At 38.1% G+C, this 16,338-nt stretch overlaps 1 protein-coding gene across 5 annotated transcripts in view; it reads left to right on the plus strand.

The window, feature by feature from the left end:
- The window catches only part of fat3b (FAT atypical cadherin 3b), an 80,684-nt gene that overhangs the window by 2,090 nt on the left and 62,256 nt on the right, over positions 1-16,338 (plus strand). For all 5 annotated transcript variants that reach the window (XM_008427214.3, XM_008427208.3, XM_008427210.3 and 2 more), the window contains 6 exons: positions 278-364; positions 472-3,458; positions 3,905-4,039; positions 4,151-4,352; positions 10,912-11,030; positions 12,345-12,543. In XM_008427214.3, the coding sequence (XP_008425436.2) occupies positions 495-3,458; positions 3,905-4,039; positions 4,151-4,352; positions 10,912-11,030; positions 12,345-12,543 (3,619 nt within the window). In that variant the 5' untranslated portion in view covers positions 278-364; positions 472-494. The remainder of the gene's footprint in view (positions 1-277; positions 365-471; positions 3,459-3,904; positions 4,040-4,150; positions 4,353-10,911; positions 11,031-12,344; positions 12,544-16,338) is intronic.

The raw sequence follows: 16,338 nt of genomic DNA on the forward strand, positions 1-16,338 counted from the left end.
AATAAATGTACTGCAGCCTTCGTTCAACCAGCTGACACAGCAACATGTAGGGGAGGGGCAGTGCTGCACTATCCCTCAAGCAGCCAAACAAAAACTCTGGTGTTTGGTAGTTCTTTTAGCATCTCATTAAAAAGACTTCATTAGACAACAATGAAAGTGAGCATGTTCGAACTTATGTTGTTATAATACCATGGTATCTTCACACCAGAAACAAACCCATAACTTAAGCCGGGTTTTATATTTGATGCCTAAAGAGATCTCATTTTATCATTTTCAGAAGTCGGTGTCAAAATGCAAGCCACTGTTGTACGGCCAACTGCGCTGTCATTAACACAGGACAAATCTGTACTCCTGAAATGTCTTTGTAAGTTTTTATCCTATAATGATTTTTCAAATCTTCTTTGTAGACATATCTTAAACATTTATCAACCTAATTCAGGTCTGTTCTTTGTCATTTTTTTTCCTTAACAGGATGTCTCAGTGATGGAATATTGATGAAGCTTACTCTGTGGGGAAATATGCTTCCTCTACCCACTTTTTTTCTTTTGTTTTGTTTTGTTTCATGCATATTCCTCTGTTTACCCAACATCCAAGCCCAGTTTTTATCCACACCTAGAGCAGGACAAGGCTTGTTGCTCTTCACCCAGCCATCTTATAATGCTACAATCTTTGAGAACTCAGCAGTAAGAACCTATATCAGAAGTGAGGTGAAAATGGGCATCACTCTTGTGCCATCCTGGCCTTTAGACTTGAAATATTCAATTGAGTCTGGTGACACCGATGGCATCTTTCAAGCTGAGGAGTTTGTAATAGGAGATTTTTGTTTTTTACGTATAAGCACTAATGGAGGCAATGGTGCCACGCTGAACCGGGAGGTACAGGACAATTACACTCTGACAGTCAAGGCATCTTCCCATATTGGTCTGGAGGCCTTGGTCATTATATTTATCAAGGTCTTGGACACAAATGATCTTCGGCCACTCTTTTCTCCAACCTTCTATTCATTTGTTGTTTCTGAAAGTGCACCCCTGGGCACCAGCATTGGACGGGTAACAGCCACAGATGCTGACATTGGCTCCAACGGGGAGTTCTACTACTTCTTCAAGAACAGAATAGAGCTCTTTGCCGTTCATCCAACCAGTGGGGTCATAACCCTCACAGGTCGACCCAGGATAGACAAGAGAGAAAAATTTGAACTGGAGGTGCAGGTGGTTGACAGAGGAATGAAACTCTATGGAAATAATGGCGTCAGCAGCACTGCTCGGTTAGTCTTAACTGTGGATAGGGTTAATGAATTTGCTCCTGTTCTCAGCGCAGTAGCAGTGGCTCCGTCTTTGATAGACAAGGACCTCATTTATGCCATACTGACTGTGGAGGATAAAGATGAGGGGTTATCTGGGGACATAGAGTGGGTTTCCATTATAGAAGGAGACCCTTTTGAACAGTTTGCCATTGAGAGATTAGCTTTTGGGAACAAATATAGGGTTAAATCCTCAGAGTTGATCAACTGGGAAACATATCCCTATGGCTGCAACTTAACTTTCCAGGCCAAAGACAGAGGTATACCTCCCAAATTTTCCAACACCCAAGTTGTTCAGTTAGTGGTCACAAAGCAAGACCCGGTATTGGCAAACTTTGAGAAAGATGTTTATGTAGTCAAGGTGAGTGAAATAGCTCCCCCAGGCACTATTGTGGAGGTGGTGAAAATATCCCCAGCTCCTCTGAGTGTCAATTACAGTTTCAGGAGCCTTTCAGATCCAATGTACTTTGATATAAACCCTTTGACTGGGGTTATTATGACCATAAGGCAGCTGACAAGGATATCCCAGGATTTCATTGAGATGGAGGTAGTTGATTATGTCAGTCAACAGCAAGCGAGGGTTCAAATTAACATAGAAGATGCAAATGATAACTACCCAGTGTTCAGCAAGCCATCCTATGATATTGCAATTAATGAGAGCTTGCCTATAGGGACTGTTGTTCTTGTGGTGTCTGCTGTGGACAATGATAAAGGAGAAAATGGATATGTAACTCACACAATCAATGGTGAGGAGTCTATTCCATTTAGTATAGACCAGGACACAGGGGAGCTGACAATCACAAGAGATCTGGACTTCGAGTCCTCAGAGGATATTTATATTTTTGCAGTGCGAGCCTCTGACTGGGGTTCGCCCTACAGAAGAGAAACAGAGGTTAATGTCACCATTCGGGTGGTAAATATTAATGATAATAAGCCTGCTTTTGAGAAGGTTTCTTGCAGAGGCATGATAAGCCGTGATTTTCCAGTGAACCAGACAATTGTTACTTTGTCGGCCATAGATATCGATGAAGTTGGAATGGTGAGGTACAAAATACTGTCTGGGAACGAGTTAGACAATTTCGAATTAAATCCTAACTCGGGGGCTTTGACACTGAAAAGGTCGTTTGCATCAGACAGTTTAAAAAATTCGATATTTAACCTGAAAGTGGCCGCAACAGATGGTGAGATGTCCTCTGATCCGACATTCGTTAATATATCAGTGGTGAGAAGCAGGATGCCACCCGGTGGGTTCACCTGCAAAGAGACCAGGGTAGCTCAGTTTCTTGCAGAGAAAATGGTCTCCAAGGCATCTGCAATGGCTAAACCAAGGTCTGACGAAAGATACATAGACCTTTTCTCTACAAACAAACAAGCTCCACAGTTTGAAGCTCTGCCTACAAGCATTCTTGTACGAGAGGATCTGAGTCCTGGCTCCAGCATTTTTCAGGTGCGGGCACGGGATGCTGACATTGGTTTTAACGGTCGTGTTCTTTTTTCTATTTATGATGGTAACAAAAAGAACAGCTTCAATATCAACATGGAGAGTGGCCTGATAACCGTTTTGCAACCACTGGATCGTGAACGACAGGATCGCTATTTCCTGAATATTACCATCTATGATCAAGGAATTCCTCAGATGTCCAACTGGAGACTGCTTACAGTGATCATTGAGGACGCAAATGACAATAATCCTCAATTTTATCAAGACAGTTACTCTGCCATTGTTTCAGAAAATGCAGACCTCGGCATGGAAGTAATTGCAATTACTGCTTTTGACAGGGACATAGGCCAGAATGGACAGTTCTCCTTTAGAATGCTCACCAGTGTCCCTCAGTTTGGTATCGACAGTGAAACCGGAAGTGTATTTGTTGCAAGTCAACTGGACAGAGAAGCACATCCTGTATTCATATTGAAGATTGAAGTGAGAGACAAGGCCGAAAGAGGCACCCGGAGGTCATCAGTAACTACTCTAAGCATAATAGTGGAGGACATCAATGACTGCTCTCCAGCTTTCATCCCCAGCAGCTACATTACCCGGGTACCAGAGGACCTGCCCCCTGGAACTGTGATCACTTGGGTGCAGGCTCAGGACCCAGATGTTGGACCTGGTGGACAAGTCCGATATTCATTGATCAATGACTTCAATGGCACTTTCGAGGTAGGTCTTGTCTGAGTACGCATAATCTATAATGTTTTGTGTAGCAGAACGCCATTATTGACATGCAAAATTTCACTATTTCCCATGTAATTAGCAGAAATTAATCAATGATAATTAAATCTATTTCCATATGTGAATCTGAGAAATATATATATATTTTTAAAAAGCCCCGCAAAGTGAGCCCAAAATCAAGAGATATTTTAAATAATTTCTGTAGCCCAGAAAAAATTTATTGAAATCTCAACACATTTTGCAACTGGTTCATATCTCTTTCAGTCTCAGAAAACCAATTTTTTATGCACAAAATAAAAAAAAAATTCAAAAAATAGAACATGTTGTAAATCCCTATTAGGCATGCATATGTACAGTTTTGTGCAAGATTTTTCTTATATTTAAAAGGCAGTTGATGAAGAAAATGACTGTGCCCAATAAAATTCTCTGTGCAGATCAGTGCCGTGACCGGCATACTGAGGATAAACAAGGAGCTAGACTTTGAGACAAAACAGTTCTTTAACCTAACTGTTGTGGCAGAAGACAGAGGAATCTCAAGCCTTCGGAGTGTCACATTTGTGGAGATTGAGGTGCGTAAAAGAATCGCACATAATTGGCTTATGTCCCTGATGGCAAACAAACGACATAAATCCACACACTTTCTGCCATCCACATTAAAATCAACTATCACTTTTCTTCAGGTGGCGGACGTCAATGAAAATTTGTATGCCCCCTACTTCCTTGACTTTGCTGTGAAAGGTTCAGTAAAGGAGAACTCTCGCACAGGAACAAGTGTCCTGACAGTCATCGCTAAAGATGATGACAGGGGACGAGATGGCGTCTTGAGATACTCTGTCCGTGGAGGCAGCGGACTGGGCACTTTTACCATCGACGAAGACACAGGTGTGACAATGGATCAATTTTGAAGCCTATTTATGTGAAGTGGAAATCCAATAATGTGCAGCACAATGCTTAGAATACTGATAACTAAATGAATTGCAAATGGGGAACCTTACCAGGTCATAAGCCTGTAATGACAGGATCCACATTTGTATGATTACTGTTTGTGTTTTTCATTACTTTTGTGCTTTTTTTGGAAGTGACGAAACAGCCTAACCTTGTGACCTCAAGTTTCTTTTGGAGAAAAAAAAACATAAACAAAAAAACATGCATATTAGTCGTTGAAAGTTAGGACAGTGTGTTGTACAGCCATGGTGAGTGTGTAGCTGTGACCTCACACAGAAGCTGTGTACTGGGAGATCATTACTGTAATGATGGCAGCATGGTAGCGACAGTCGCTGGGCCTCAGGCAGCACCATATAACTGATCTAGTGCTGTGCAGATAACAGTGATCAAGGGTGTCCTGCGCAGCAGCCCACCGTTTCTAAGTATTGAGAAATAAGTGTGACTTATTTAAGAGGCGTGACCCAGTATGAGAAGGTACTTGAAATACAGTAGGTGCAAGATACTGCAATAATTTTTCCATGAAGAATTGTTGCAGGATCTTGCCAGAACAGCATCTACTGTATGTCACTGGAGGTTTTAGACCTATTTTTTATTTTTCTGCATCTCTCTCTCCATGCTGGTGAAACATTTAAACTGGGTTTGTTCAGTTCTACTTAACTGCGGAGCGCTCTGGGAATGAATAAGACTTTTTATACATTTGCTGGTATTTAACCATGCTGTTGTCACAGCCAATTTAGCCAAGAATTAGCTAAAGTGAGAATCATAAGTATTTGTAACTTTATTATTTAAAGCTGTCTGTCAGTCCTCTGCTTGCTAACATGCTCCTCTGAAATGTGCAAGAAGAAAATCTAATACAGAAATGTTATGTATTAGATGTGACTTATTCAGTGCTTGGTATTTCTAATTTATGATATCCAGTTTAGCATGCTTTAAAGGCTCTTTCTTTTTCAAAACAAAAAATATGGCTCTCTTGTTTTAACATTTTCATGGCACCTAGACAGGACCTGTATGCTTCAAAGTATTTGACAGTTCGTATTGGCAGACATCATAGAACTGATTAATAAAATTAATTAGCTTACGATTTATAAAGCTGGGTATGCGGACCAAAAGTTCTGTACAAGCAGTGGGAGTACAGTGAGGAGAAAATGCAATACTAATTGAAAAAAATAAATATCTACTAATATTCCCGCTCTGAACTTTTGCATGCATTAAGTGGTACAAATAGTGTTTTCTCTAGTGCCCTTTTCCCCTTACCTCATGTTGCACTACTGTAAATAAACTACACTGGAAGCTTGTATTGACATTTAACGGGGCTAATTATTATTGACCGTAGTTGAGAGTGAAACAGATGGACAGAGAGAATGACTCTCAGTTAACTTTTATGATATGTTCCAGTCTGTCAATTAAACTAAAAGCACATTTTTATATGAAAAAGTATATAATTCAGCATTTTTAAATTCAGTCACAAGCGTCATTCTTGTTAATGGCGCTTGTTAATGGCATTGTTTACGGTTATCACCTGAATGCAACGCCAGTATAAAAAATATAGTGCAGTGAATTCCAAGACTCAGGAACGCTGTGATTGACATTCCATAAAATATTGATTTCAGGACTCTTTTTAAGTTAAAACAATAGAATTGTTCCTTTAAAAGTGAACATCGACTTATTTACTTTGCTTTTGTTTTAGTTTAGAAAGTACAGCATTTTTGACATTTGACAATCCTCCATTTCCTGCCAATAAGTGTTTGAATATTGTCATCTGAAAATTGTTTTTTTAATACTTTAATGTTTACAAAATATTTTATTAAAAGACAAATACAACCTGAATAAAAACGACATGCAGTTTTTTCAGATTATAACTCTATCTAATAAGAACAAAAGCTAGCCAAACCACACTAATACTCAATGCAGTTATGAGTTCTTTCTATGTTAAATCACACCAAGGTCTGATTACTGCATGTTGAATCCAGAAAGTACTTAAGCATAACCTGTCTGCCAGCACGAAGTAGGCAAATAAGTCTCAAAAAGCAACACATCATGAAAAATGCAAAGGCAAATCCTTTTTCCGACTATATTTACATATGCCATCTCATATGTTTACTGTCTAGTTTGTGCTCATAAAGAAACAATGGAACAATTGGAATACATGAAGAAGCCCTGCTTGGAGTCATCATTCACTTTGGTGTTAAAACCTCAGTGAGGAACATCACAGACAGTGAGAACGTTTATTGAGTGCAGATTTTCCAGGGGAAATCAAACTGCTTGTTAGAGCAGAAACTAAAGGGAGAGAGGAATGGAAGTGAAACTGAAGAGAGGAAGGAAGAGGATGCAGGGGGGAGTCTGGAGTGCATAAAAAGTGTCAGAAGAAAATACAGCTTTCTTCCTTCCCGGTTCTTTCATGTTTTTGTTTTTTTGTTCTAATCTTGGAGTTATTTGTTGTTTTTCTCTCCTAATATAATAAGCATAAAAAATACCGAAGCCATTTTGTGTCAAATGAAAAGGTTGCACAAGGACATGTATAATTTGATTTATTTCATTGTGCTGAAGAAGTCAGCTGTGGACAGCACTTCGGTTTGTCCTTCTATGGTGCATTTTGCTGCCGTATTGAGTGCCTGATCTGGCTGCATGTGAATCTGGCTCTCACTGCCAAACTAAGTATATGAAGAAAAGGGGATTTAGACAGAGAGAGATAGAAAAAATAAATAAATGAAACAGAGAAAATTAGAAGGACTGAGGTCTTGTGTTAAGGTTCTTTTAACATATGACTTATATCAGCCCTGCTCTTAGTTTCAAAACAGGCTCTTTGATGCATTATGTAGGGCATGACGCCTTCGTTGTCTGGAGTATTTTCCACTGATAAAGGCCTCCTATTCCTCTATTTGATATTTAGATGTTCCTTCCATGTCCATTAAGGCACTGATGAAAAAAACATGGTCACTTTATCAAAAGAAATGTTGGATCCTTTCTGGCTTATATCCAAAGCTGGCTGAACTTTAAACAAAAATTTATATTCCTGTCATTGGGCAGGGAGGACTAAAGCTTCCCAATTTCTCATTGGACATCTGTCAGGAGCTCCTCTATTAGTGCACTTTGCAAGCTCCATATTTGTCACAGTCAAGATAAAGTACTTGTTAAGTCACACGGAGACACATTTAAGAAGCATACATTTCACATTTATTAAAAATTAATGGGCTGTACTTTCATGTTGCATGCAAAGCAGTTTCTGAGGAGAAAAATGATGACAATGTTTTTTAATCAGTCTTGGCATTGATCATTTGCTAGCATTAATTAGATAGTTAGGTCACTAACATGTTTCTCATGGATGGGGATGTAAACGAACCTGATGGATGGATGTAAAACCTTTGCTGGGCTGCACAACTTCTGGATTAGAGAATGTGGCGTGACCCTTCAATTTTTTCTTGTCCACTCTTTCAAGTGTGTTATTTATGGTGAGAATGGAGGCTGTCAAGTCCAATTCATATTGGATCTGGTGAATGGTGGCTGTCGGTTTTAAAGTTCAAAGAGCTTTTGAAAGAGCCGGCTCTGTTTTCCTTGTCTCTCTGTCGGGACTATTTGACAGCGATGAGATGTGTTTGAAAAGGACATGGTCAAGGACGACAGGGCAAGCATGTGTCTCAGCAAACACTTTTGCTATTCATTGCGTGTGTCCTGGGTTGGCTGCTTAGTCCTAATTTAATTGATAGTTTCCCCATTATTGGCACCTGATTTGTGTGAAAGTACATGGGGAGATTGTGCCTGACTAGCAAAGTTAGAGACGTATAATAAATAATATTATGTTTTATATACATTTTATTGAAGATTGTAGGAGTTCAGGGTAAGTATTAGAGACACACTGATGAGTCTCAATATGTTTATTTCCCATTTGTCATTTTTTTTAAAGGGATGCATGCAGATATGACCTGACTTGGTGGAAATCCCTTGCTCAGCTGAAGCCTCAATAACATCAGTATTACGTAGAAACTGGTGTTCCAGTCACCATAATTTGGGGTGTCAAAATTAAGCAAATAACGGCCAACCTTGTGGGGCAGATGGTATGCATGTCTGCATCAAGCAATTTGCAAATTAATATTTGAAACATAGTTTTAAACAGAGTTCAAAACATCAACTTCTATGTACATTCAAGAAGTAAGTAAAAATAAACCTGGTCGTTGAGATCTTAAAACACTTCCAGGTTAGTCTGGAACACTTTGCTGCAACATGGTTTAAATAAGAAAGATTAATTTGGCACATCAATAGGCACTTTCAGCATCGCAAGGTCACAAAATGTTTTGAAATACCAATCAGTAGCTATTTATTTTAATCTATTCTAATAACTGTAATTAAGTTTGTCTTTGCAAAGAGACTCTAATAAGCAACGGGTCTAGAAGCAATATTTGTGTTTTGATAACCATATAAGATCCAGAGTAAATGATTACTTCTCATTTTTGAGCAGTAGTCAAAAGACTGTAAATTTATCAAGTTCTATACTTCAGTGCCAATTTGTTAGGCAGTTTTGAACACTGCCAAAACTGCCTAAGTGTGATGCAATTCCAACATCCACATTTCCAGCATTTGGCAAATACTCTATAGCTGATTCACTTTAAATCAGCTCAGTTCAATTCAGCTTAGCTGAACCATGAACAGATATATCTCACTTTTAAAATCATCTTTGACACGTTTCATGAATTTAAACTGATAAAGAACATTACCAATATGTTTAACTTACAGAAAATCTATTTCAGTATTGAGTCACACTGCTGTAATTTGGCCTGGATATTTCAGAAATATTCCGTCATTAATGAAAAGAATAATTTGGACCAACAAGGCAGTAAAAGTACTCTATCATTGCAGTTTTGTGTACTTTTTTTGACAAATGTTTTCTTCCTCTCTAATGGCTGTGGAGCAGGAAGGTTTAACGTAAAAAAAATATCAGCTTTTACTTTTTGATTATCTACTACGTACAACATTCTGTGGTTCTCGTTGTTGAATTCACTTAGCTTTATCTTGAATAAATGTTGTAGATACTGTTACCACACTGCAAAGAAGGCACTGTAACACAGTGTGATTTTATTCGCTATTAGTCAGAGCTACTGCATTTTGTTGTACAAAAAAAATAATCCATGAACAGGAGAACAAACTGAGCAGGGTGTTTTACACGGAGAAGTATGATGCAATCAGAATATTTATGCAAGAGATGGTAAATTTGAGCATAGAAACATAGTTTTGAGAGAGAGCAAAGCATATTTCTAAATAAGCATATTTTTTAAAGCCCATTTGCAAAGTTTAGAGAAACATCAGTGAAACATCAGAGATCAAAAACAAGAACTCCTGTTCATATTTGGAAAATGCATGCCATGCGTTTTGGAAGGTATAATGTTCTATGCAAAGCAAAATTGCTCTAGAGTGTAAGTTTCCTCAAACGTCATGAAGAAACAGTGTGAAACTCAACCTTCCTCACCTGTACTGTCTTGTCTAATATGAGCTGCAATAATTGGATTGCATTTCTTTTCAGTGGCCTGCATTTTGTACTGCAGTCATCATCACAAAGTTTTGCAAAAGAGAAAAAAACCCCAACAAAATAATAAATCCAGCTTGAGCAGGTTTGAATGTGAGTAGCATGATGCCATCCAGAGGAGAGCATTTTAGTCTAAGAACTATTAAATTTGAGTTTTCAGGTAGAACCGTGCAAATTTGCAAGCAAGCAGCAGTTTTTGGAATGTGTGATCATAGTTTTTAAAGGTGAACAGCGTAACATCTGAGACTGAAAACAGAGTTCTTGGGTTTTAGACGAAAATCTTTCCCATACAACCAGAGGTTGCTTTTTCTACATAGTTTATTCAAATTTATTTAAATAAACTGGGATTTAAAATCTTGCTCTGCTGTGCTGGCATGACATATATGAAATAATAAAAAAAAGGATTTTGTTAGGTCATGAAGGCATGAGTGTTTTTGTGTCATTCCTAAAAGTTTAGACAATGCAGCATGACTGATTTATAGAAAGTAATAAAAGAGGCTTCCGTTTGTCATCTTGTGTGTGTACGTGCGTGTGTGTGTTCTTTCTGTCCCTGAAGAGGTCACCAAAGCTGTCAGCCACTCATCTTCCTTAAGGCCACTAAACACGCCTCAGTCAGGGTGTATGAGTGTCTGGGTGTTTTTTGTTTGGTGCAGGGCAGTTCAGAGTACGTTTAGCACTGAGCAAATAGCAGTTGGAGCAGTTTGGTCAGCTGTGATTAGCTGTAGAGAGGCTGAAGCATTGAAGGTGACTACAGAGGCGCTACTAATGCCTGTGAATGTCACTGAAGCCAGGACACAGAGTTAAGTTTAAATTTGTCTCTTTGCAAAAGGAAACTTAGTATTCAAAGACTTTTCCCACGGGACCTTTTAAGGATGTATCCCCTTGATAATACCCAATCTACATTCCACCCACCTAAAAGACATGCATTGGCATTGTCTAACCAAGTCACGGCTGCATTAATGTTTCTGTTTTCCTCAACAGGGGTGATTTATACTGCTGGTAACTTGGATTGTGAGACCAAAAACTCCTACTGGCTCACTGTGTATGCCACAGACAGAGGGGTTACGCCCATGTCAGCTTCAGTTGAAGTCTTCATTCAGGTAATGATTATTTTCTGAGATAATTTTTTTTTTCTGTATACAGTGCATGCAAAATATCAAATGTAGAGGTGTGACCATTCATTAACATTACAAGATGATCATATGAAGTTCAAGAGTAACAGACAAAATGAGATTTTAAAGGGAATTAAGGCATTCTCTTGGCAAGAAGCATCCCTTTTTAAACATCCTGGTTTTTTAAATAGTTTAAGATTTTAAGCAAGCTTCTCAGGGCCCTCGATAGAGAAACGGGCCCACAGAACCACATCACAGATTCTCCACCATACATGGGTACAGGGCATAAGGTGCTTTCCATAAATTAGTCTTTTGTTTCTCGCCAGACATGGACCTGCGGTAATTGCTACAGAAAATCCAATAGTTGACTTAGAGATTTTGATTGTATGTGGTATTAAGCAAGTATCTGTGTTCATTGCTAGAAAGGTTTTAGTGGTCTGTTGAAAGGTCAGGGGCTTTGTATGTCAGTGATTGTTATTCACAGCTTGTCAACATATAGCTTGGGGTTATGCTGTTTGTGAAATAATGTTGGGGAACGCTGTAGCTGAAGTGAGAGTAACATAGCAAAAACTCTCCATGTGGGACTATTTAAAGCATTGTGCTAGGCAATCTCTCTTCTGAATGAGCCACTGGACCATTCTTTGCATTTGCTTCAGCTACAAAACAATCTGTTGTCTCATACCTGGAATTCATCACTGTTAGAAGAACCCTCTCACATAAGTTAGAAGCACATTTAATCGGCAGCCCTTTCTCACCTTGGGATATTTGAGTGTAGTGATCTGATTAGGTGCTTTACTCTTGGCCTTTTTTATCACAGACAAAAATTGAGAAATGAATCAGGAGCAGGTGCTTCTCATTCAGTGACTGAACTGGCTTTGCTCTCCGTGCCTCTCAGCAAACGCTCAATCAACTCGCTGGTTCCCATAAATATTACAGATCTATGCTGTTAGGAGGCAAATCAATTTGCTGTGCTTTTAAAGTGTGACATCTATGACATTTTCTGGTAAATAAATTTCCATGTTGTGATTAATAACATATCAACACAGACCGGGGGTCCTTTGATTAGTAAGCACTCCTAAAATCTGCAAATACATTTTCTTCATGCATTCATGCTGATTCAGAGGGTCATGTTTTATCAGCATTGTCAGTTCAGTTCCCAACATATCAATTTCCAACCAAGATATAGTGAATATTGAGCCAAAATGCAAACAACAATTCTTATACAAGTTCAATATCCAATCTTGGTCTTTTTCTCCTGCCTGTTTCTCCTGGTATTATGATTTCTTATTGTTTCTCCACCAGGTTGAAGACGTCAATGACAACGCTCCACTCACATCTGATCCTATCTACCACCCAGTCGTCAAGGAGAACTCTCCAAAGGATGTGTCAGTCATTCGTATTCAAGCACAGGACCCTGACCTTACAGCAGCACCCACCCGTCTGAGTTACCGCATCTCTGCAGGGAACCCACAGAATTTTTTCTCTATTAACCCCAAAACAGGTAAGATTCACAGACATGGTATGCTACATTACTCAAGTATATTTTGCAGTGTAACTTGATGATTTCTTTTAGGACTGCACTACTTAAGGAAGATATTTAATTGTGATATTATTAGTAAACATTTCAATGGGACACTTTGCTTCTTATACCTTCCCACAATATCTCCTCCAGTCTTCATGAGCTTTAGTTTGCCAGACACCAGAGGCAAGTAAAGTAGCCATAGATTGAACTCAAGTAAGAGTTACAGTCCTAGAATATATTTTACTCAATATGCGGTAAAAAACAAAAGAGTAAAAAAGTATTATTAGTAGGCTACGTCATGTGCTATGATGCAGGACACCTGGGATAAATAAAATTTAGGTTCAAAATCCCTGTGGGCATCAATGTGTAGGAAACAAAAAGGACAAACTAAAATAAGATTCAAGAGCAGCACAGACGTATGCAACATTTACTTTCACTAATACACAGACATTTTGTCAGTGGTGTCAGGTCAAGGTGTCTTCATCTCATTAAGGCTAAGTACAAGTGTATTTTTTTATTTAAGGTAAATGCAACTACCTTCATTAGTTTCTAAGGACACATGATGACCCTCCTTAACCATTTGCCCACAGACTAAAAGGTTATAAAATGTGTGCAATGGGTCTGTCGCAAGCAGTTCAAATACTCATTCATATGGACCAACATTCTGTTAAAAGGTACAAACAGAAAAACTTCTGCTACAATTCCTTATCCTATCCAGAACAGGAGAGCACAAGAGCGCTATACATACTTCCAAGGCATTAAACGGACGTGATGTTTTATAAAATTTCCATCATATACTCCTATTTAGACCGAAGAATCCTTTATCTAGGTATATTAATATACCTAGATATATTAATATACCTATTATATTAATATATATATAATAGGTATATATTATATACCTATTATAATATGCCTGTTTCTCCTGGTATGACATTTATCTATGGTACCTAGATAAATGTCAAAATAGGAAGCAGTGGGACAACAGATTTAGGGTTCATTTGGATCTGTCATGCCTTCTTATCTAGCCTCAGGCTGCTATAGCCTCCAGCTACAATGACAAATGTGCCACAACAGCCCGCTTCTCCTACCCCTTCCACTTCCACACCTCCTTTTGTATTTTCTTAAATCTATAATATTTAAATTGCCCCTAAACAATGTAACTACAGGTGGTTTTATTTTTTATATGGTGCTGCGGTAGGCTTTGCTCAGTTCTGTTACATCTGAAAGATGTTTTTGTAACGTCTCGTGAGAAGAATCAGCGAAGTTCAGAAACATTGTTGGAACTTTGGTTTCTTGACTGCTTTTCAAACTTTTTATGTGACCTCACTGTTGAGATGATTTGTGAAAGTTTTCTCTGACATCCGCACATTTCAGATTTCTCATACATATTTTAACAGGCTCACAAAAGATGATTTACACAGCAGCCTGTTAAAATGACATATCATGTCAGAGCACTGTGCCTGAACATCCTTTCCAACTTTTAATCTTCTGGGGAAAAAGATTGAATCACTGTCAAACATTGTTTTGACTCTACCTTTTATAATTTTGGTTTAAGATGATAAAAAAGTAAACTTTTTGTTCTTTTCAATTACTAATCCAATTGTACAGAACTGTCACAATATTTGTGCAAAACACAAACTATATTAAGGAAAAACAAAATGATGTATATGTCACATGAATCTGTCAAATGGGAAGTTTAGGGAGGCCACAGTGGATTCTAAGCAATGATTGACATGTACATTAAAGAATGATGCTTTATATAGTAATGTTTTATTCAAATCCCACACCTCAACCCCCACCCAGTCTTATGGAGGGAGGTCTTTGTTGCTGCCCTAGATTACATTTTAAGTGATTCAACAAACAACCAAAGGCATTTATGAAGCCTTTTTAACTCAAGCATAATTTGCACTCAGGGAACTGTCGATGTAATGATCAAAAACCAATGTCCTATACGCAACATGCAGCCTGTCAACCGTCGCGCTGTTGGTTAAAAATAGGGAAGTTCCTAATGGTATGCGTATGCATGTCAAAGCTTTAAATCGAAGGTGGTGGCTCCATTTGTCATTCTCTACTACTGTTTGAAAATGCTTTTGTGCATTATGGCTGTATTATTGACATTATGTAGTGAAGCAGACTGAACCGGGGTGAGAAGGCTAATATTGATCCCATTAGAGACATTCTGGCCCTCACTCTCTCATTAATATGTAACCTGGACCTAACACTAAGGCATTCTCTCACAGATCGCGTAGCTATAATAATGAGTCAGTGGGTTTGTTGTGATGCATCCCTCTGATGCGATTAGTGTTAATGCAGGTGCAACAGCATATTGAATCAATTTGTTATTCGGCAGATTAGAATGCTCACCCAACAGCTGTATCTATGAATAATGTGTGTCTGTGTTTGTGTGTGGGAGGGAAAGAGACATAGTGTGACAATTGAATCAATTGATTAATTGTTACATCATTGTGTTAGAAAGGGAGGTTCAGCTGCAAACAGTCAAGAAGCATTATCTCACAACAGCACGCTGCCATATGAAAATGACATTGTTTTTGAGCTTGAGTACTTATCTGTGCTGTCTGTTGTGTCTCAGGGGAGCATTTAGCCATCTGAGCCCTGCTGTCTGTGTCTTTCAAACAACTCAACACTTTCTCAACTTGTCTGTTATTCATTACTTCACAAAAACATATTTATAATATTAACGATATTTTAATACATTTTAATTAACATTCTAAGAAAGTGCTCAGATTAGTTTCAAGCAATATTTCATGCAAAAAGAAGACACTGGCTCCCATGAGGGTATGGAAATGGAGTCATTTGTTTCAAACTATTTTTCATTGTTAGGAAAAGGTGTGGTGGGATTCTTGCTCATTTATATGTAAATGATAAAGAGGTTAAGGTTTTTCTGTATTGATTTTAACATTTCTACTGAATAAATAATGACCTGACAGTTGGGTGCTGTTGGTCAGCACCCAACTGTCGTTTCCAATTTGAGAGTTTTTCCAATTTGAGAGTATTCAAAAGCATTGTAATGTGACCAATGAAAGTGTGCAAGTTCAACAGTGTGCAAGAGTTACCCCCCTCTTGTCTGGTATGAGGTTCTTGTAATGCTATAACCTTAGGAAAAATACCATAGTGTGATATTACTAAAACAAACATTAAAAACATAACAGTATTATATGGTCTAATTTAATGTGTCCAAAGTCTGACCCTAAGGCCCTTTGGAAAACTTGTAAGAATTTTTGTGTGGCAGTTTAGGAAAAGTATAGTTTTGGCTCTCAATCAAATGGCAGTGATGCAGATAGATTTTTTTTAGGGTGGGGGGCAAAAAGGGGGGAGAGGTTTTCAAACTTCAGTTTATGTCTTCTTGAATGGTAAAAGATTGGATCTATACAATTTTTTTCACATAATTTTAATATTCTTTAGACTTGGATTACAATGCATTAAAACACTCCATGTTTGACCACCACAATTTACTCATCTGATTCATCAAAGACGTGTTCTGAAACAGGAAAGAAGTATTTTGTCAACTCAAATCTTACTTTTCTTATATAATAGACCAAAAGAAACAATTTTAGGATCTTCCAGCAAATGGTGTGTTTGAATAAAAAAAAGCAAAAAAATAAATAAAACAAACAAGAAAAACAAAACACTTAATGTACAATATGTGTGGCTGGATAGCCTTTCTGTCGAGATAAATAACTGCAAGAACATATACTAAAAATGGATAAATTTATTGTCGGGGTTCTTTGACAAACCAGCAACATTAACACC

The sequence above is a fragment of the Poecilia reticulata genome, chromosome 14 (genome assembly GCF_904066995.2).
Source record: "Poecilia reticulata chromosome 14, P_reticulata-male-v2, whole genome shotgun sequence".
In the NCBI taxonomy this organism is placed as follows: domain Eukaryota; kingdom Metazoa; phylum Chordata; class Actinopteri; order Cyprinodontiformes; family Poeciliidae; genus Poecilia; species Poecilia reticulata.